Source organism: Somniosus microcephalus, chromosome 14 (genome assembly GCF_052327205.1).
Source record: "Somniosus microcephalus isolate GS21.2 chromosome 14, FLI_Smic_1.0, whole genome shotgun sequence".
Classification (NCBI taxonomy): domain Eukaryota; kingdom Metazoa; phylum Chordata; class Chondrichthyes; order Squaliformes; family Somniosidae; genus Somniosus; species Somniosus microcephalus.
The window spans coordinates 123,778,899-123,801,698 of record NC_141000.1 but is presented as its reverse complement, the minus strand read 5'-3'; the positions used below and the strand labels follow the sequence as shown (position 1 = coordinate 123,801,698).

At 50.3% G+C, this 22,800-nt stretch overlaps 1 protein-coding gene across 4 annotated transcripts in view; it reads right to left on the bottom strand.

The window, feature by feature from the left end:
* Nucleotides 1-1,926: 1,926 nt before the first annotated feature.
* Nucleotides 1,927-22,800, bottom strand: part of nrip1a (nuclear receptor interacting protein 1a) — a 90,183-nt gene continuing 69,309 nt past the window's right edge. For all 4 annotated transcript variants that reach the window (XM_086007276.1, XM_086007275.1, XM_086007277.1 and 1 more), the window contains one exon: nt 1,927-9,150. In XM_086007276.1, coding sequence (XP_085863402.1) covers nt 4,828-8,688 — 3,861 coding nt within the window. In that variant the 5' untranslated portion in view covers nt 8,689-9,150 and the 3' untranslated portion in view covers nt 1,927-4,827. The remainder of the gene's footprint in view (nt 9,151-22,800) is intronic.

The window sequence follows — 22,800 nt, the reverse complement described above, 5'->3', positions numbered from 1 at the left end:
CTGGTCTCAAATCTGCTCATTTCAGAAAATCATACCTAGGTATCGGAGAGGAGGCGGAGAAATGTCAGAAACTGATCCTGGCTGTAAAGAGGATGAGCAATGTGGAAAGAATAGAGAAGCTCAAGTGTAGAGAGAAGAAAGGGAGGGTAAAAGGGGAGAATCGAGGGAAAGGAAGATCTTGCATTTATATAGCACCTTTCGCAACCTCAGGACGTCCAAAAGCACTTTACGGCCAATTAAGTACCTTTGAATGCGGAGTCAGGGGACGAGTAGCAGATTGGATAGCTTGCTGGCTTCAAGACAGGAAGCAGAGCGTAGGGGTAAAGGGTAGCTATTCACAGTGAAGAAGGTGGGTAGTGGTGTCCCACAAGGATCAGTGCTGGGACCACTGCTGTTCACAATTTGTATTAACAATTTAGACTTTGGAATCAAAAACACAATTTCTAAATTTGTGGCTGACACCAGATTGAGGGTATAAACAATAGAGGAGGACTGCAACAAATTGCAGGAGGACATTAATAAACTTGCAGAAATGGGCCTATAATTGGCAAATGAAATTCAACACAGATAAATGTGAGGTATTACATTTTGGTCGGAAGAATAGGGAGGTCACTTATCACTTGGAGGGTGCGAGTCTAGGTGGGGTGGAGGAACAAAGGGATCTCGGTGTATAAATACACAAATCACTAAAAGTAGTGACACAGGTTAACAAAGGCCATAAAAAAGCAAACCAAGCACTCGGGTTTATTTCTAGAGAAATAGAATTGAAAAGTAGAGAAGTTATGCTAAACTTGTATCGAACCTTGGTTAGATCACACTTAGAATACTGTGTACAGTTCTGGCGCCATATTATAAAAAGGATATAGAGACACTGGAGAAGGTGCAGAGAAGGTTTACAAGGATGATACCAGAAATGCGAGGGTACACCTATCAGGAAAGGATGAACAGGCTGGGTCTCTTTTCTCTTGAAAACAGAAGGCGGAGGGGTGACCTAGGTTTTAAAAATTATGAAAGGTTTTGAAAGAGTACAGATAGTGCGTTTCCACTTGTGGGGAAGAGCAAAACTAGAGGCCATCAATATAAGATAGTCACCAAGAAATCCAATAGGGAATTCTGAAGAAACCTCTTTACCCAAAGAATGGTGAGAATGTGGAACTCGCTACCACAGGGAGTGGTTGAAGCGAATGGTATAGATACATTTAAGGGGAGGCTAGATAAGCGTATGAGGGAGAAGGGAATAGAGGGTTACGTTAATAGATTTAGATGAGGAAAGATGGGAGGAGGCTCGAGTGGAGCATAAACGCCGGCATGGACTGGTTGGGCCGAATGGCCTGTTTCTGTGCCGTATATCCTATGTAAGTGTGGTCATTGTTGTAATGTAGGAAACGTGGCAGCCAATTTGCGCACAGCAAGCTCCCACAAACAGCAATGTGATAATGACTGGATAATCTGTTTTTAATGATGTTGATTGAGGGATAAATATTGGTCCAGGACACCGGGGAGAACTCCCCTGCTCTTCTTCAAAATAGTGCCTTTGGATCTTTTACGTCCACCTGAGAGGGCAGACGGGGCCTCGGTTTAACATCTCATCCGAAAGACGGCCCCTCCGACAGTGCAGCGCTCCCTCAGTAGCGCACTGGAAGTGTCTGGAGTGCGGCATAAACCCACGACCTTCTGACTCCGAGGCATGGGTGCTACCCACTGAGCCATGGCTGACACCTGGGGGGGGGGGGGGTGCGTTTTAGCCCCCAGGGAAACCTCCTGGTCCTGGTCATCCGCTTGTGACCTTTGCTGCAGTGTAAAAGTGCTCTTGTATCTGTTGTGAATCTTCTTTCACTTTGTGGTCAAGGATGCCATGGTGGGAATGGAGAAATGGGAGGAAGAGACAGACTTTGTAAAGGCATGAAATTTCGGGTTGCACACACCTCTCATTCCAAAGTTTATTTTTTTTTTGCAGAGTACAAAAAAACTGGTACAATTCTCATGGTTTGTATTAGATCAGGAGCGACATCTTGTAAAAGACCAAATAAAACCCAAAATACTAGTAGTACTGAAATATTATTTTTTTTTAAAAATCTAATATTTCCCATCGTTTACAGTGCCTTCTTTTTCAACAAAATAAAAAGTAAACCAGATATTTACAGGAAACTGAATTAACTTCCGTTCAAAAAAAAAACCCAAAAAATTGAAAATGGCGCTCAGCTCTCAACTTTCACCCCGGTTGGCAACCGGAAAGTTCCATCGGCAGCTTGAAGGCAAACGTCATTTGGGAGTACCGTTAACCGCAGCACGCGACTGGAAATCGGAGCACCTCTGTTTATTCTCAGAAAATACACACCTAAAAAAAAAACAAGGGACACTTCACCACATCCCACGACGCTGGGATTGGAAACAAAAAATTATTTTAGGAAGTCTCACACCTGCATCGAAACCTTGGTAACCCCACTGCGATGGAGCGGACTGTCCTGGAGGACAATGGAAGTCCCGGGATCATTGAAAGCCCATTATATTTTGTTGAATTTTTGAGATTACCCAGCAGGAGACAGCCCCAACTCCTATTCAACTCGCAGACTCGAAGGCCTGCTGGTCTCTGACCCAAAGCCCCCGACTTCTGTTGTTAACCCATCTTAAAGCCTTGACTCCTGCTGGTCTCCCAGACATGGGCCTGCCTCCTGTTGGTCTCCCAGACATGGGCCTGCCTCCTGCTGGTCTCCCAGACAGAACCCTGACTCCTGCTGGTCTCCCAGAGGGCTGCTGGTCTCCCAGACATGGGCCTGCCGGCCTCCCTGATCCAAAGCCCCGGTTTCTACTGGTTTCTCGGACCCAGAGCCCCTGACCCCAAAAGTTGAAGTATCAAAACGGCATGGATAGTATTATACTCAGGCACAGGACATTTAGATAATAATTAGTTATCCCGCTGGACTAAGAACCTGGAGTCTGTGAAAAATCAACTCAAAATCCTCAACCTGGATTTCAACTGTGAGCTAATACAAAAAAAGAAAAAAATGCCAAACAGGGAGTCCGTAAAAACCCTGTGCTTGGTCAAACTTGAGCATCACGGGATTGACAGCAAGGAAGCATGGATCGTCAAGATTCCACTTTTAAATTAAGAGAGAAATATATAAATAAATATCCCCACCCACATCCAAGAGCGATTTCCAGCACGTCGAGTTGGAGGAGGAGGAGGTGGGGGGAAAAAACGATGGGATTTTGGAAATAAAAATTGGTTAAAACACTTAAGAAAAAAGAACATTTAACTTTCAAAATATACCCTGCTACCCACTTCTTCAGTGACAGGCCACACTGGCACACGTTGTACAGACTGATTAAGTAATTAAAGTTAGATTATTAAGACATTAAATTCTCTTTTTTTTTCTCTCCTTTTTCTTTTTTTTAATAAACACATCACATTATTTTTTTTGTGCATAGGGATTCCACATGCTTTCCATTTCATGCGGATCGCGGCGTTAGAGGGGTTACTCTTCCGTGTATCTTTTTTTTTTAACAATAGATTGGACAAAATATGCATATAACTATACAATATTTAACACTTGCAAATGCAGACACATGCAACACAAAATAGGCATCTTCCCCCCCCATCCGACACCCATACGTACGCGCACTGTATATATACACACTTTTTACATACAATTTACATTACAGCAAGGGGAAAACAGAAAAGACAATGTCAACTTTTCCCCAGACAAGAGAGAGATAGTTAAAAATTCCCGGCGGAGGAAACAATTTGTGACAGGAACGCACGCGCGTAGCGACAGACGGAATGGGGGTTTAAAAAAAAACAAACCCAGCTCGTTCGAATGTCCTTCAGCGAACCGATTTTACACACCACCCATGGCATTTTTTTGCCTCGAAATATTTCTTTTATTATGTTAAGACACGTTTGGACGCGAGAAAGGGGAAAAAAAACGAATTTGAACGGCCAGTATTGTCGAGAGACCGGGAGTCTGTATGTCCCTAAACCACCCCCCTAAAAACAAAAAGAGAGAAATAAGCGATTTTAATTCGTTCATCTGAGTGACAACGCCGCCTCAACGAAATCGAGGGCGGAAAATAAATCGGGGGAGTACCACACACAGAAAGGGAGGGAAAAAATCGTGCAAACGCAGGTAACAAAACGAGATCCAGCTTATTTTTTTTTTCTTCCTTAAACAGAGGTTGCCGTTCTAGAGAATCAGGGGGCCAGGAATAAACTAGCAAGGAGCTCGCAGGAGAGAGTAGCGACCTCGTGGGTTAGTTAGAGAGAGAGAGAGAGCGAGAGAGCGAGAGAGAGAGCCGCCGGGTGCAAATGAAAGGAGGAATGGGGCGAGAGGGTGCATGAGGGCCGTTTTAAGAACCCGCCAACTGCTGCCACCACTCTAAGGAGGGGCGCAAGGCTCCTAATGGGGCGTGCGGAACTCAGAACCTTGGCCGCGGCACCCTTCTCAACATGATTATCATGCTTTAGCACTGATCGTGACAGGGCAAAAGACAAATGGTATCATCCTCATTGTAATTATTTTATATATACGCATATATATGTGTACATATAAAATTACAATATAAAAATTGGTGGACCCCAATATCTTGACATTCCTGGCAATAGTTACAAGTTCCAAACATGGGATCATGTCCTCCAACATGCTGTCTGTCAGCGCTGGTATATATATTATATACACTTACATTTTATATATATTATATATGCAGCATTTGCCCTTCTGTCTAGCCGACCCAGAGTGTATTGCACAAGACCTGGTCTAATAGACAAGATTGTCTTTTTGCTTTCTTTCATTTGTTTTTATTTTCTTTTCTCCCCCATTCTTCTTCCTCTCAATCGGGCTCCCGTTTTATCGCCGCCACTTTCTCCAGGATCCCACGCGTGCTTTCACTCAGGTTCGGTGGCGGCGGCGCATCGCGGCCCCGGAAACAGCCCAGGCCGTCCTCGGACTCATCTTTCACCCGCCCGTCGGGCGAGGTCCTGCCGCGGTGCTCGGAACGCTGCCGCTGCCTCCTCCTTTCCTTCTTGGCGCTGTCTCCTTCCCCCGCTCCTCCTCCTCCTCTCGGGGCGCTGAGGCCAAACGGCTGGCCCTCCCCGCCCCCGCTTCTCTGCAGCATGTAATAGAGGATGGGGTTGGTCTTGGTCAACCAGGGTGAGTCCGCCTGCAGCCCGCGGTGAGGCACCCGGCGCTCAGAGTCCAACACTGCCCGGGCCATGCTCGGGTCTCGGCCGGGCGCGGCCGGTTCCAGTCGCAGTCCCAAGCTCCCCGCGGGGTAGTCTGTGGACGAGCTGGCGGCTAAGGCGTTGGGATACCTGCCGTGCTCGAAACCTCTCGCGATCTCCTTACCACTGCTATCCAGGTAAAAACGAGCAGGGTTGCTATCTTCCGCCTTCCGATCACAATGAGACACCAGGTTCGCCCTCTCCCTGGCCAACCCACCGTTCTGAAGTGTCCTGTGCTGAGATAAGACTTTGATGCCATTCTCCGAGAGCAGTAGCTGCTTTAGTACGTTAAAGCCTTGGGTGTCCTCCAGATAACCTCGGGATTCCAACTCCACACCATCTCCAGGCCGGAAATCCAACAACTTGCCTCTGGCTTTAGAACCAGGGTCATGTACAGGAAGCCCGTTCGAACCTTCTCTGGATGAGGAGGAGGAGGTGTGACCGTTCAGAACTTCGTTCTGGTCCAACGTCTTCTGGAAGTCATCCAGTTCGGTGGGGGAGGCGGGGAGAATCTTTCTCTTCTTGGGAATGTTGCAGGGGCTGTTGGATCCAGAGATGGGAGCCTGTGCCTCGACGTGGCTGCCAGCGTTCTGATGCCGACTCACGGTATAATTCTCCGAGGTGCCAGCGTTGTGCCGCAGCAGAAGTTGACTCAGAACACCTCCTTTCTGAGAGGAATGGGTCAACGCTGGAGATGAAGATAAAGGAGGGGAAACCATTTCTTGCTTCAGGTTCTCCAAGGGGAAGGGTGGGTGTTTCTGTTCAGCCCTGCTTGGCATGGGCAGTTGGCAATTGACACTTTCTTCCAATGCTTGTGTGGTTGAGGAGAAGCCAGCCTCTTCCTCAACAGGCTCAGTCTTGATTTTGACCATGGATATGGGTTCTGTAAAGATGGCTTGGCCATTGCAGTGGTCCTCCGAAGGCTGCGTATCCGCTGAGCTTGGTGGGTCACCCTGCCTTCCATGCAAGTGCCTCTTCAGGACCTTATCCTTTTCTGGAGTCCTCAGAAGGAGCTGAAGGACACTGCGTCTTTCAAGTAGGTTTTCGAGATCAGCGTTGGAAGTTGACGCTGCCTGGAGACCTTGTCTCTCCTGCCCGGCGCTAGGCTCGTGCAACACCGACTGCTGAAAGCTAAGAGTGTCGGCCGGCCTACCGAATAGGAGGTAACCAGAGGCCTCACCTACCCTGGCCTCCACAGGGCCCAGGGTGACGTTCTTCTGCTCAGTGTCCATCTGGGAGGCATCTGGAGACTTGTGGAAGCCGGTGTAAGCGAGGTCTTGCAATAGCTTGCTCGCACTGAAGGAAAAATTGGAAAGCCTGCTTTCACTGGCGAGCGACTGCATTGAGACGTACTGATTATTCTTGGCCAACTCCATGGGGAGCAACTGCTTGGGAAATTGGTGAGCTTTGGCCGATTCGGAGGAGAGGGGTTGCTCCAGGAAGTGGTGACTTTGAGCGGGCTCCGCCGGAGTCAGCTGCTTCGGGAAGTGCTGATGGTTTTTCGAGGCCTCCCCGTCGACCGGGGAACCCAAGGATCTCCCCCGGCGAGCAAAGATACGGGAAGCGCAGTCCCCGGCGTGGCAGACGGGCGAGGGGTGGGGTTGGCGGCTGGCCGAGGCTGGGGGGCCGCAGGCGGTCTTCAGAGCCGGGCTTCTCTCCGCCGGCTGCAAGGACGAGGACAACGAGGAGGAGGAGGAGGAGGAGGAGGAGGAGGAAGACGACGAAGGTGGAAAGGGTTCCAGGACGCTGGCTCGCCTGCTGAGAACCAAGCCGGCCATTGAAGGCTCAGCCCGTGCCGCCGCACTGTTGGGAACCTCACTCTTGAGGTCTGGGACTTGTGGTTCGGGCGTTCGATTCCCCTTTGCACCATTCTGGTGGCCCAGAAGGAGTTGCAGAAGAGTGACCTTTTGATGGTTTTTTGACTCGGGAACAATCCGGTCCTCCTTTACCTCGGGACTCCTGACCCCAGGAATTTTGGGGTTCCAGCTGAAAAGAAGAGACTCGGTCATTTGCTCCAGGCTCCGTGAATGGAGCGAGATGGGCTCACAAATCCTGGGCTTGGTTGACAGATCCATGGGCGTGCAGCTGGAGCGAGAGCTCTCATCGCTGCTGTAGACCTCCTCCAAGGGGCTGGTCTCCAACTTCACTGGCCTCTCCCAAGCCGGCAAACGGCCGCGGTAATCGAAGCCGGTGGCGTTTCTCCTCTCGGGCCCGATCCACTGGTGGCCATTGGCGCAGCTGGTGCCGTTGCCGGGCGACGACTTGGGGGCGGTGTTGGTGTTGAGCAGGTGCATGAGGAGGCTGCTGCTGTTTGGGGACATGGGGGGCCGATTCCGCTCCCTGCTGCTCTTCTCCCAGGTGGCGGAGGGGCTCTTGGCGCGATCCCCGAACCTCCCCAATCGGTCCGAGGCGCCCGGCTGGCTCTTGGCGGCGGAGGCGCCGTTGGGGGCGGCATGGTGGTACCTGTCCTTCGCCGGGGGCTCCTGGGTTGGGTCAGTTGGCGAGGGCTCGGCCACCTTCTGGCTGGCGATAGCGGCCAACCGCTCGCTGGCGGAGGGGGGCACGGCCCTGGCGCCCAGCGAGTGCTCGCGGGAGTACTGCTGCAGCTGGGTGTCGCTGGAGAGCAGCAGTGCCAGCTGGCTGCAAGCTACACTGGGCTTGGGTGAGCTAGGGGTCCGGGCACCGTTCTCCACCATGTTGGCCACGGCTCTCAGCCTGGCCGAGCAGGAGATGGGCTCGCTGACGGATCTCCCGTCGCCAGGCGAGCTGGAAAGTCTTTGATGGTCGGCGGGGCTGTGGTAAAGGCCCTCATTATCCTGGGGAACGTGGTTGGTCCGGCTGTGGTCCCTGTTCTTCAGCAGGGCTCTCAGGTGGCTGGACACCAGCCCGTAGCTCCTCAGATCTTCCTCTGGCGAGGAGGCGCGGCTGCCCGGGGACCCCAGCTGGCCAGGCCTGGGGGCGCTGCTGTGCTGGGACAGAGCCACGTTCTGCAGCCTGGAGCTGAACGACTGCAGCAAGGAGGCCAGCAACGTGCTGTGCTGCTGCTGCTGCTGTTGGCTTTTACCCAGTGCGCCCGGTCTGCCGGTGGCTGGGCCGCCCTCTTCCTCTCTGGGCTCCAGCCCGTGCCCGCACACCCTTCTCCTCTTGGCCCCATCCCACGCCTCAGCCTGCAGCAGCCTGGCTTTCTTCACGTTCAGCGCGGAGGCGGCTTTGGAAGCCCGCTGGTGGGAGGCGAGGGGCGGCTCGCGGGAGGGAGAGGCAGCCAAGCCCTCCCCTCCTCCTCCTCCTCCTCCTCCGCTGCTGCGACTGGTGGCGGTCTTGCAGGCGACGCCGTCCTCGTTGGAGATGCCCTTGGTGGACGGGGTGCCCACGCTGCCCCCCGACGCTCGATGCATTAATACACTCTCGAGGTAAGTTAACACGACTGAATCCTGGTGCATCTGAGAGCAAAGCTCCTCTCCATGGGTCATGTTCAAACAAAAAAATAAAACAAAAAAAAAGTAAGATGCAAACAAAAGGGTGGGGGTTTTGGGGGGCGGGGGGGAAAATCTTCCAGAATTATGCGTCCATTTATTGGCAAGCCGTATTGTACTCTGGATCCATTTCCGCTAACGAGGCATTAGAATCTGGCGGAGAGGTGGAAATCCGCTGCGCCATTCCGGGGATAAGATGCGGGCAAAGGGCCGGCCTGCTGTCCTGACCACCGACTCCACTTAAAGGTCCCTCGTTACCACGGCGTCACATTGAATCAATAAGATGACGCGACCGAACCCATCGCTTGGTGCCCGCTGTATCCCAAACGTTGACAAGCTATGCGCCAAAGCCAGGGAATTTCCATCTGTGGCCCCTCCGGGAACATCCGAGGATCCTCGCCGGGTCAAGCCTCTCCTGCTTTTCTCAACAACTGCTCTCCTCGGAATGGAAAACTGCACCTGGAAAACAAACAATGAGAGTCAGAATCAGTTAGGTACAGAGTAAAGCTCCCTCTACACTGTCCCATCAAACACTCCCAGGGCAGGTACAGCACGGGTTAGATACAGAGTAAAGCTCCCTCTACACTGTCCCATCAAACACTCCCAGGGCAGGTACAGCACGGGTTAGATACAGAGTAAAGCTCCCTCTACACTGTCCCATCAAACACTCCCAGGGCAGGTACAGCACGGGTTAGATACAGAGTAAAGCTCCCTCTACACTGTCCCATCAAACACTCCCAGGGCAGGTACAGCACGGGTTAGATACAGAGTAAAGCTCCCTCTACACTGTCCCATCAAACACTCCCAGGGCAGGTACAGCACGGGTTAGATACAGAGCAAAGCTCCCTCTACACTGTCCCATCAAACACTCCCAGGGCAGGTACAGCACAGGTTAGATACAGAGTAAAGCTCCCTCTACACTGTCCCAGCAAACACTCCCAGGGCAGGTACAGCACGGGCTAGATACAGAGCAAAGCTCCCTCTACACTGTCCCATCAAACACTCCCAGGGCAGGTACAGCATGGGTTAGATACAGAGTAAAGCTCCCTCTACACTGTCCCATCAAACACTCCCAGGGCAGGTACAGCACGGGTTAGATACAGAGTAAAGCTCCCTCTACACTGTCCCATCAAACACTCCCAGGGCAGGTACAGCACGGGTTAGATAGAGTAAAGCTCCCTCTACACTGTCCCATCAAACACTCCCGGGGCAGCTACAGCTCAACAGAGTAATCCTCACTCTACTCTGCTCCAACACTGTGCCTTAGCTCCAAGCTCAAAAGACCACCTCCCCAAGCGGCAATTGTGACATTATTTTTATTTGTCCCTCTAACTCTCCGGTGTCCTCTCTCAGTGCGGATGCAGATTATGTACTTCCTCACAGTCAAGAGAAAAAGAAGACATTTAGCCCATTAGTCTGGTCAACTCTAAATCAAATTGCAGAAGTGGAAGTATCTAACCCTTTGCACACCAGTCCCTCAGACACACCTTTCACAGAGGAAGTCACTCCAGTGAGAGAATGTAGTAAGAGGCCTTGCTTATGGGGTATCCGTTTAAAAAAAATTCATTCACACGATGGGGGCGTTGCTGGCAATGCCAGTATTTATTGCCCATCCCTAACTGCCCTCAAGAAGGTGGTGGTGAGCCGCCTTCTTGAACCGCTGCAGTGTGTCTTAGCAGTTTGGGACAACTGTGTGGTCACCTCAGAGGGCAGTTAAGAGTCAACCAGATTGCTGTGGGTCTGGAGTCACATATAGGTCAGACCAGGTAAGGAACCAGATGGGTTTTTACAACAATCCAGTAGTTTCGATTGTCACCATTACTGACACTAGCTTTTTATTCCAGATTTAATTGAATTTAAATTCCCCAGCTGCCATGGTGGGATTTGAACTCACGTCTCTGGATCATTAGTCCAGGCCTCTGGATTACTAGCCCAGCAACAGAACCACTATGCCACCATACACGGTTACAACGACTGATTTGGAGAATCCCCGAGGAAATTATTGGCAAGAGGGTTTAGGACGTCATTCCTTTGATCATTCAAAGTCTCATAGCCCAGCGGTGTTAAAACTATTGTGTGTGGGGAAACACTTCGCAAATGCTGCAACACTCCCAGGGACCCTGTGTTGACATAGTCTCCACTGCTGCACCCACCACCGACGCACTCCCCGCCCACGCACTCCCCGCCCACGCGCTCCCTGCCCACGCACCCCCCGTCCACGCACCCCCCGCCCACGCGCCCCCCGCCCACACGCTCCCCAGGGACCTCCTGCGTTCACTCCCTGTTGACACAATCCTTGGGCTCTATCACAGCAGATTCCTTATCAGGAGGTTCAGGTAAAATAAATGGTGGACCTGGTGGGTCCCGGGTATAGTTTTGGCCAAAAAGATGGAGCCAGGCACCTCATGTCTTAAATTCTGAGGAGCAAAGGAGCAGTACGGGCTCACTGCAGAGAACGATGTCCAAGATCATGGCTGATCTTCTTCCTCACCTCCACTTTCCTGCCCAATCTCCATATCCCTTGATTCCCTTAATATTCAAAAATCTATCGATCTCTGTCTTGAATATACTCAACGACTGAGCCTCCACAGCCCTCTGGGGCAGAGAATTCCAAAGATTCACCACCCTCTGAGTGAAGAAATTTCTCCTCATCTCAGTCCAAAATGGCCGACCCCTTATTCTGAGACTGTAACTCCTGGTTCTAGACTCCCCAGCCAAGGGAAACAACCTCCCCGTCATCCTCCTGCCCAGCAGTAGAAGAATTCAACATTAAACTCCAACAAACGTGCCTTGAACACCTCAGAGACTGAATGCAGAGGAACAGGGCTGGGTTTTTCCTCACAGTATTGCGATGTGCTCGAGGGGACACGGTCTTATCTCTCCCATCTTAGCGCTACCTGTGCGGTGCGCTTTGTAAACCAAGGTGGCCCTGAAGGCTCCCAAGTCCCCTTCGGAGATTTGACCCCCACCATCCTAATCAAGCTGGCAAGAGCAGGACGGAACTGCACTTTAACGCAGATAAAAAATATTTATCCCGAAGGCAGTGACTCATGCTGGAATTATGGTTTCTTGGCACTGCCAGCCCAAGGGAGATTCTTCAGATTTAAAGCCTGGCCTCATTCAAGCCAACAGCATCTCACATTTCCTCCTCCCCACCCCCAGGCCTCCGGCCACAGACTACCCCTCTGTCAGCGAGCCAATGGAAGTTACGCACTTGAGGGTAACGTCCTCTTGCTAGATTTCCCCTCGCCGTGAGGCCAAGCCCCTGGCTCTTGACCCGCCATTCCCCCGCAGTATGTCAGCGGTGGCTCAGTGGGCAGCACTCTCACCTCTGAGTCAAAAGGCCGTGTGTTCATAGTCCCACTCCAGAGACCTGAGCATAAAAATCTCCGCTGACACTCCCGGTGCAGTACTGAGGGAGTGCTGCACTGTTGGAGGTGCCGTCTTTTGGATGAGATGTTAAACCGAGGCCCCGTCTGCTCGCTCAGGTACATGTAAAAGATCCCGTGGCATCATTTCGAAGAAGAGCAGGGGAGTTCTCCCCGGTGTCCTGGCTAATATTGATCCATCACCAACATCACTAAAAACAGATTATCTGGTCATTATCACATTGCTGTTTGTGGGAGCTTGCTGTGAGAAAATTGGCTGCCGCGTTTCCTTATTACAACAGTGACTACACTTCAACTGTATTTCATTGGCTGTAAAGCACTTCGGGACGTCCTGAGGTCGTGAAAGGTGCTGTAGAAATGACAGGCTTTAAAGAACCAGAGGGGGGAGATGAGGAGATGTTTGTTACGCTGCGGGTTGTTGTGATCTGGACTGCGCTGCCTGAAAGGACGGTGGAAGCAGATTCAATAGTAACTTTCAAAAGGGAATTGGGTAAATACCTGAAAAGGAAGGATTTGCAGGGCTATGGGTGAAAGAGCAGGGGGGAGTGGGACTAATTGGAGAGCTCGTTCAAAGAGCCGGCACAGGCACGATGGGCCGAATGGCCTCCTTCTGTGCTGTAAGATTCTAAGAAAATCATAATGAACAAAACCTCAGTAAGCTCAATCATTAACTCATCTGACCAGAAAGGAACAGTCAGAAATCAGTCAGCAAAACTAATATATATATAAAAAAAAAACAACAGGATGGATATTGCTCACTGCAGCCTTGGCTGAACGGAAGAAAGTTTAAACAAGAGAAAGTCATGCTTTTTTTTTTGTTTTACTTACTGTGTTGGTTTAACCTCACAGATGGGTTTAAAACACAGCAGTGAAACGGAGCAGACTCCAAGGCTTTGACTCGGGCTGCAGAGAAGTCACCCAGTGTGCCCTCGATTTCCACCCTCGTGACATCAAAACGCGCAACAGCGCGAACAAGCGATCGGCGAGGCCCAGGCAACTCTCTGCTTTGAAGCCTCTCTGACACAGAGGTAGGAAGCTGCCTTCTGCACTGAAACCAGGCACCAACTCACAAGAGTGAAGAAGGAGGCTCATTAATCTGCAATCTCCACATCTTTCTTTGATTTGCCCGATTATTTTCTTCAGACCAAAGTCAAGCAATAAATCAGCACAAAACTTTCCAGCAACCTCCAATATTTTTCCTGAAGTCAACCGCGACCAAAAGGATTTTTTTTTTTTTTTTAATTTAATTTTTTTTTTCGCAGGAGAGCTGAGGGGAAGATAGAAAGTACTCACATTTCTATAGCACCTTTCAAGACCTCAGCACGTCACAACGCGCTTTACAGCCAACATCTGAAGTGCAGTCACCGTTGTAACGTGGGAAACGCGGCAGCCAATTTGCAAACAGCAAGCTCCTGCAAACCGCGATGTGATAATGACCAAATCTGTTTTTTTTTTAGTGATGTTGGTTAGCAGACGGGGGCCTCGGTTTAAAGTCTCATCCAAAAGACGGCACCTCCGGCAGTGCAGCACTGGGGAGCGTCGGCCTAGATTTTTGTGCTCAAGTCTTTGGAGTGGAGCTTGAACCCACAACCTTCATGACTCAGAGATGAGAGAGAGAGAGAGTGCTACCCACTGAGCCACATCTGGCATGGAGGGATGGGTGGGGGAATAAAACATTGCACGGTGCCGTAAGGTTGTTAAACGGGCAAAAATGTCACGAGGTAGTTAAGGGAAAGGCACGGTGAACAGACGCAAAAGCAGACAAGCTGCTGTGCAAACAAGATGACACCCACACAGTGTCAACCTCAAAATACGAGCACTGTGGTTTAAGAGGCATGGAAATGAGAGCAAGTTACTGAGGCCGGTGACCTCAATACCAAAAGGGTGCAAAGAATCAGAGAATCTTACAGCACTGAAGGAGGCCATTCGGCCCATCATGGCTGTGCCGGCACTTTGGTAGAGCGATCTAATCAGTCCCACTCCCCCCCGCTCTTTCCCCACAGCCCTGCAAATCTTTCCCCTTCAAGTATTTATCCCATTCCCTTTTGAAAGTTACTATTGAATCTGCTTCCACCGCACTTTCAGGCAGCGCATTCCAGATCACAACAACTCACTGCGTAAACAATTCTCCTCATCTCCCCCGCCCTGCCCCCCTGCTCCCCGCCCCCGGTTCTTTTGCCAATTATCTTAAATCCTCTGGTTATCGACCTCCCTGCCACTAGGAACAGTTTCTCCTTATTTAATCTTGTCAAAACCTCTCACAATTTTGAGCAGCTCAAAAGCCCCGGCAACAACTAAAAATACACAAAGTCAAAACCGGTCGGATTGCAGAAACTAAAAGTCTTTGACCTCTGCTGACCCCCCGCCCCCCACGTCTCCTCCCGCGCTGAAATTCACCGTTTGCCGCCAATGTAACAACAACAGAAAAACGAGCGGCGAATCAAAGTCGTGATGGGGAACACGTCCGGGCTCACGAGGAAATGGGGGTGCCTGCAAACTGAGGTCTGAGTTCTGCCGCCCTGAGCTTCAGGAATGAAAGATTAATCCCCAGGACACTGCTGCCCGAAACTCAGGAGAAAATATCAGGAGGGCGTTAAAAAAAAAGTGTGTTCATTTTCTTTGACCGCTTTTGTTTATTAGTTGTCAAAATATCGGGGGTGGGAAGAAAAGGCTCCCTACACAACAGCACTGTGGGAGCACCTCACCACCACCTTCTCAAGGGCAACTGGGGATGGGCAATAAATGTCGGCCTTGCCAAGAATGAGTAAAAAAAATAACAACCTTGATCCAACAGAGGCCTTCTCCCTCCGTGTCAGACTGCCTCCTCTTGAAAGAAAGACTTGTATTTCTATAGCGCCTTCCACGACCACCGGACGTCACAAAGTGCTTTACAGCCAATGAAGTACTTTTTGAAGTGCAGTCACTGTTGTAATGTAGGAAACACGGCAGCCAATTTGTGCACAGCAAGCTCCCACAAACAGCAATGTGATAATGACCAGATATTCTGTTTTAGTGATGTTGATTGAGGGATAAATATTGGCCCCAGGACACCGGGGAGAACTCCCCTGCTCTTCTTCGAAATAGTGGCCATGGGATCTTTTATGTCCACTCGAGAGAGCAGGCAGGGCTTCAGTTTAACGTCTCATCCGAAAGGCGGCACCTTCGGCAGTGCAGCGCTCCCTCAGCACTGCACTGGGAGCACGAGCTGAGATTTTTGTGCTCAAGTCTCTGGAGTGGGACTAGAACCCACAACCTTCTGGCTCAGAGGCAAGGGTGCTGCCCACTGAGCCACATGCAGACACTTGACAACTGCCCACGAGTGATAACGGGACCTCACCACGTGGGGAATCCCAGGCACAGATCGGTGGGCCATCACTCCATGATGCCCTAAGCCCAAGAGTGGCTCTTGAGTAATACGCTGGTTGGGATCGTGATGGAAAGGCAGTAACCATGGTGGGACGGGAAGGTCAGAGGAAGGAGAGGCGGGCAGCAAAGGGGAGATGACCTACGCCAAACCCTTCCCGTCAAATTAACAGCCACCAACTCAAGAGGGGGGAAACAGAATTCAGCAGTTGAAGGAACCTTCAAGCTGATCAGAATTCCTCGAGGGTTCCACCGGGAGTTTCCTGGTTGACCTGTAATGGGCAGAACCTCCACCTGACCTGTACGGGTCGAGGGTCGAGGGCTCTCTTGAGATGGGAAATCCCGCCTCCTGCGGCGAGAGCGGTGGAGCAGGGCAGGCTGAGTGAGGGGAGCCATACCAGCCTCCACACGGGCAGCTGAGCAACGTTCCCTTCAAGCTGCGCAGCCACGCAGGGCTCTGCAGTTCCCGCGCAGCCGGTGAGCCAGCTTTTAAATAGACAAACCAGGCATGCGCGGAATTTAGAATGAGCCGATCAGCCCATTAAAGGAGCCCCCCCAAAAAAGTTAGAGGGACTATTGCGGATGAGAACCCCATCGGCGGAGTCCAGGCCTGGACTCCCAATGAACAGATTTTAACAGATTGCTCCCCCCACCCCGAGGTAACCACGGCTGGGGAGGTCTGGACAACATCCTCCACCCTCCCCTCCCAGGCTAATGACGTGCCCGCCCATTGGCACTAGAAAACCTTGCCAGGTGAGGGAGCATCCCTCGAGGGCACCAGTTGGATGATGCTGGTAATCACTGGGATTTCGGCTCCAATATATTGTGGAACGCGGCAGAACAAGGGAGAGGAAGCGTCACGATGTCAGCCATGGCTCAGTGGGTAACACCTCTTGCCTCTAAGGCCAGAAGGTTGTGGGTTCAAGTCCCACTCCAGAGACTTGAGTCCATAATCCAAGCCAACACTCCAGTGCGGTGCTGAGGGAGTGCTGCACTGTCTGAGGTATCGCCTTTCGGATGAGACGTTAAATCGAGGCCCCGTCTGCCGTCTCGGGTTGACGCAAGTGATCCCACGGCCATTATTTCGAAGAAGAGCAGGGGGAGTTCTCCCCGGTGTCCTGGGGCCAATATTTATCCCTGAACCAACATCACTAAAACAGATGATCTGGTTGTTTATCTCACTGCTGCTTGTGGGACCTTGCTGTGCACAAATTGGCTGCCGCGTTTCAGAGTTACACAGAATGTACGACACAGAAACAGGCAGTTCGGCCCAACTGGTCCATGTCGGTGTTTGTGCTCCACACGAGCCTCCTCCCAGCCCTCTTCATCTAACTTCAGCAAATTGGCTGCCGCGTTTCCCACATTACAACAGTGACTCCAGCGCAAAAGTACTTGATTGGCTGTAAAGCGCTTTGAGACGTCCGGTGGTCGTGAAAGGCGCTTTATAAATGCAAGTCTTTCTTTTCATTCTTTAACCCCATCAACATATCCTTCTATTCCTTTCTCCCTCGTGTACTTAATTAGCTTCCCTTAATTGAATCTACGGTATTGGCTTCAAGCGCTCCCTGTGGTAGCGAGTTCCACAGTCTCACCACTCTCTGGGTAAAGAAGATGCTTCTGAATTTTTCATTACATTTGTTGGTGACTTTCTTATATTTATGACCTCTAATGTTTCCGACATTACAACAGTGACCGCACTTCAAAAGTTCTTCAGTGACTGTAAAGCGCTTTGGGGATGTCCCGAGGCCGTGAAAGGCGCTATAGAAATGCAAGCTCTCTCTTCCAGTCTAGAAGTCAGACACTGGCCCCCAGAGTCTGTTCCAGAGGTCATTAAAGGACAATAGTTGCAGCCTCCTCATCAGAGGACAGCGATGCACACACAAATTGCCATCAGTTACAGGAACATCTCCATTACATTTCCAACACCACGTTATAAATATCGGGGTTTCTTTAAAAAAAAAAATTCTCCTCTTTCTCCACGCTGACTTCAAAGCGAGCCACAGGCAACCGGCCTTCACACCACTTGATCTGCCATGACCTTGCTTACTTACACCTCCTTAAAGTGAATCAATAACTAGGACCTTGAACAAGACGCGAGCGAGGGGGGGGGGATGGGGGGGAGGGAAGGGGAAGTTAACAACAACAACAAAAAATAATGCTATCTAGCCCACATTGCCCAGGAGCGCGATACTTAGCTGAAGATGTACCTCAGCGAAGTTAAACGACAGGACTACAAAGAGAAGGCATTCTCCCGCAGGCTACTAATTAAAGTGTGCAGCATTAATGTCAGCTCGAGAGAGAGAGGGAGTAAAATACAAGGTCAGGTTGCAGCGGTTTAGTTCTCGCCTGGTGGCTCATTGTGGAAATGTACAGCCCGGAGAGGTACCCGACCCCCAGCCTATGCTGCGTTAGCTGAAGTGCTGGAACAAGCCTCAGTGCCCCGATCAAACAGCCCACACCAACGATAAAAGCACATATCAACTATCAAACCATCAGCTCCACGCTCCTCCAGCCCCCAAATCCAGTTTCTTCTTGTTTCAACACAATCTAGTTTCAACACAATCGTCACTAAGCAAAAGGAAAAATATCTGTCATATTGGGCAGAAACAACAAAAACCCAAAACAAACTCAATTGCTATTTGGCCCTAAACAGACAATACAACATGGCTGATTACCTGACCATGGTAAAGGATAGCAAACTGAGAAAAACCTTGACAATGTACAGATTTAGTGAACATAACCTGGCCATCGAAAAAGGTAGACACAGGCAGACCCGGCTACCAAGAGAGGACAGGATATGCTCTCACTGCAGTCAGGGAGTGGTGGAGACAGAGATGCACTTCCTCACAGCTTGTAGAAAATATCAGGGCATAAGGGAGAATTTCTACCCAAAATTCACAAAAATATACCCGGAATTCAGAAATTTGAATGACGACCAAAAACTCCCATACCTACTAGGGGAAGAGAGAAATTGTGTAACCTTAGCGGCACACTATGTTACAGCTTGCCATAAACAGAGGGACAACCACTAAATATAAGAAAAGAGTATATAAAAAAATTATATGAATGTATATTTATACACTCAGGGATATATCTGTTTATACACTGTATGGATAGATCTGTATTTTTGTGTTCAACCATGAATGTTTTTCGATGCTTTGGCAACATAAGATGTACCTTGTCATGCCAATAAAGCGATTTGAATTTGAATTGAATTGAGAGATACTTCAGCAACCCAGTGTCAGCATCAATCACTCCCAGGGCAGGTACAGCACAGGTTAGATTTAGAGTAAAGCTCCCTCTACACTGTCCCATCAAACACTCCCAGGGCTGTTACAGCACGGGTTAGATACAGAGTAAAGCTCCCTCTACACTGTCGCATCAAACACTCCCAGGGCAGGTACAGCATGGGTTAGATACAGAGTAACGCTCCCTCTACACTGTCCCATCAAACACACCCAGGGCAGGTACAGCATAGGTTAGGTACAGAGTAAAGCTCCCTCTACACTGTCCCATCAAACACTCCCAGGGCAGGTACAGCACGGGTTAGATACAGAGTAAAGCTCCCTCTACACTATCCCATCAATCACTCGCAGGGCAGGTACAGCACGGGTTAGATTCAGAGTAAAGCTCCCTCTACACTATCCCATCAATCACTCGCAGGGCAGGTACAGCACGGGTTAGATTCAGAGTAAAGCTCCCTCTACACTATCCCATCAATCACTCGCAGGGCAGGTACAGCACGGGTTAGATTCAGAGTAAAGCTCCCTCTACACTGTCCCATCAAATACTCCCAGGGCAGGTACAGCACGGGTTAGATACAGAGTAAAGCTCCCTCTACACTGTCCCATCCAGCACTCCCAGGGCAGGTACAGCGCGGGTTAGATACAGAGTAAAGCTCCCTCTACACTGTCCCATCAAACACTCCCAGGGCAGGTACAGCACGGGTTAGATACAGAGTAAAGCTCCCTCTACACTGTCCCATCAAACACTCCCAGGGCAGGTACAGCACAGGTTAGATACAGAGTAAAGCTCCCTCTACACTGTCCCATCAAACAGGTAGGTACAGTTTGGGCACCCACCTGCACTGTATCCCCGTTTTATACAGTGACAAAGTCAACATGGATTTACAAAAGGTAAATCATGCTTGACTAATCTACTGGAATTTTTTGAGGATGTAACTGGTAGGATAAGGGAGAACCAGTGGGTGTGGTGCATTTGGACTTTCAGAAGGCTTTCGATAATGTCCCGCATAGGAGATTAGCGTGTAAAGTTAAAGCACATGGGATTGGGGGTAAGGGACTGACTTGGATAGAGAACTGGTTGGCAGACAGGAAGCAAAGAGTTGGAATAAACGGGTCTTTTTCCAAGTGGCAGGCAGTGACTAGTGGGGTACCGCAGGAATCGGTGCTAGGACCCCAGCTATTCACAATATATATAAATGATCTGGACGAGTGAACTAGATGTAATATCTCCAAGTTTACAGATGACACAAAGCTGGGTGGGCGTGTGTGCTGTGAGGAGGATGCAGAGAAACTCCAGTACGATTTGGACAGGTTGGGTGATTGGGCAGATGCATGGCAAATGCAGTATAATGTGGATAAATGCGAGGTTATCTACTTTGGTGGCAAAAACAGGGAGACAGATTATTATCTGAACGGCAATAGATTGGGAAAAGGGGAAGTGCAACGAGACCTGGGTGTCCTTGTGCACCAGTCGCTGAAGGTAAGCATGCAGGTGCAGCAGGCGGTTAAGAAGGCAAATAGTATGTTGGCCTTCATAGCGAGAAGATTCGAGTAGAGGAACAAGGATGTATTGCTGCACTACTACAGGGCCTTGGTGAGACCACACCTTGAGTATTGTGTGCAGTTTTGGTCACCTTATCTGAGGAAGGATGTTCTTGCCATGGAGAGAGTGCAGCGAAAGTTCACCAGACTGATACCTGGGATGGCAGGAATGACGTATGAGGAGAGATTGGGTTGATTAGGCTTATATTCGCTAGAGATTAGAAGAATGAGAGGGGATCTCATTGAAACTTATAAAATTCTAACAGGACTAAACAGACTAGATGCAGGAAGGATGTTCCCGATGTCGGGGGAGTCCAGAACCAGGGGTCACTATCTAAGGATAAGGGGTAAGTCATTTAGGACTGAGATGAGGAGGAATTTCATCACCCAGAGAGTGGTGAACCTGTGGAATTCTCTGCCACACAGGGCAGTTGAGGCCAATTCATTAAATATATTCAAGAAGGAGTTGGATATATTTCTTGAGGCTAAAGGGATCAAGGGATATGGGGAGAAAGCAGGGACAGGGTACTGAATTTAGATGATCAGCCATGATCTCATTGAATGGTGGAGCGGGCTCGAGGGGCCGAATGGCCTACTCCTGCTCCTATCTTCTATGTTTCTATGACAGACCTGTACCCACCAGTACTGTACCCCGGTGTTATACAGTGACAGACCGTACCCACCAGTACTGTACCCCAGTGTTATACAGTGGCAGACCTGTACCCACCAGTACTGTACCCCAGTGTTATACAGTGACAGACCGTACCCACCAGTACTGTACCCCAGTGTTATACAGTGGCAGACCTGTACCCACCAGTACTGTACCCCAGTGTTATACATTGACAGACCTGTACCCACCAGTACTGTACCCCAGTGTTATACAGTGACAGACCTGTACTCACCAGTACTGTACCCGTGTTATACATTGACAGACCTGTACCCACCAGTACTGTACCCCAGTGTTATACATTGACAGACCTGTACCCACCAGTACTGTACCCCAGTGTTATACAGTGACAGACCTGTACCCACCAGTACTGTACCCAGTGTTATACAGTGGCAGACCGTACCCACCAGTACTGTACCCAGTGTTATACAGTGACAGACCTGTACCCACCAGTACTGTACCCCAGTGTTATACAGTGACAGACCTGTACCCACCAGTACTGTACCCAGTGTTATACAGTGACAGACCTGTACCCACCAGTACTGTACCCCAGTGTTATACAGTGACAGGCCTGTACCCACCAGTACTGTACCCCAGTGTTATAGTGACAGACCTGTACCCACTAGTACTGTACCCCAGTGTTATACAGTGACAGGCCTGTACCCACCAGTACTGTACCCCAGTGTTATAGTGACAGACCTGTACCCACCAATACTGTACCCCAGTGTTATACAGTGACAGACCTGTACCCACCAGTACTGTACCCCAGTGTTATACAGTGACAGACCGTACCCACCAGTACTGTACCCAGTGTTATACAGTGGCAGACCTGTACCCACCAGTACTGTACCCCAGTGTTATACAGTGACAGACCTGTACCCACCAGTACTGTACCCCAGTGTTATACAGTGACAGACCTGTACCCACCAGTACTGTACCCCAGTGTTATACAGTGACAGACCTGTACCCATCAGTACTGTACCCAGTGTTATACAGTGACAGGCCTGTACCCACCGGTCCGAAGTGGGGATGTTCGCTGATGATTGCACAGTGTTCAGTTCCTTTCACTTGAGCTGATAGGTGACAAGTAACATTCGCATCACACAAGTGCCAGGCAATGAATGACCTTCTCCAACAAGTGAGAATATAACCACCTCCCCATGACATTCAATGGCATTACAATCGCCGAATCCCCCACCATCAACATCTTGGACCAGCCAAATAAATAGTGGCTACAAGAGCAGGTCAGAGGCTAGGTATTCTGCGGCGAGTGTCTCACCTCCTGACTCCCTAAAGCCTTTCCACCATCTACAAGGCACAAGTCAGGAGTGTGATGGAATACTCTCCACTTGCCTGGATGAGTGCAGCTCCAACAACACTCAAGAAGCTCGACACCATCCAGGACAAAGCAGCCCGCTTGATTGGCACCCCATCCACCACCTTAAACATTCACTCCCTCCACCACCGGCATACCGTGGCTGCAGTGTGTACCATCTACAAGATGCACTGCAGCAACTCACCAAGGCTTCTTCGGCAGCACCTCCCAAACCCGCGACCTCTTCCGCCTAGAAGGACAAGGGCAGCAGGCGCATGGGAACACCACCACCTCCAAGTTCCCCTCCAAGTCACACACCATCCTGACTTGGAAATATATCACCGATCCTTCATCGTCGCTGGGTCAAAATCCTGGAACTCCCTCCCTAACAGCACTGTGGGAGCACCTTCACCACACGGACTGCAGCGGTTCAAGAAGGCGGTTCCTCACTCCACCTTCTCAAGGGCGATTAGGGATGGGCAATAAATGCTGGCATTGACAGCGCCGCCCACATCCTGTGAATGGATTTGAAAAAACTTGGCCCGAGCGTTATACAGCTCAAAATGCTCTCTCCAGGCACAGCCAGAG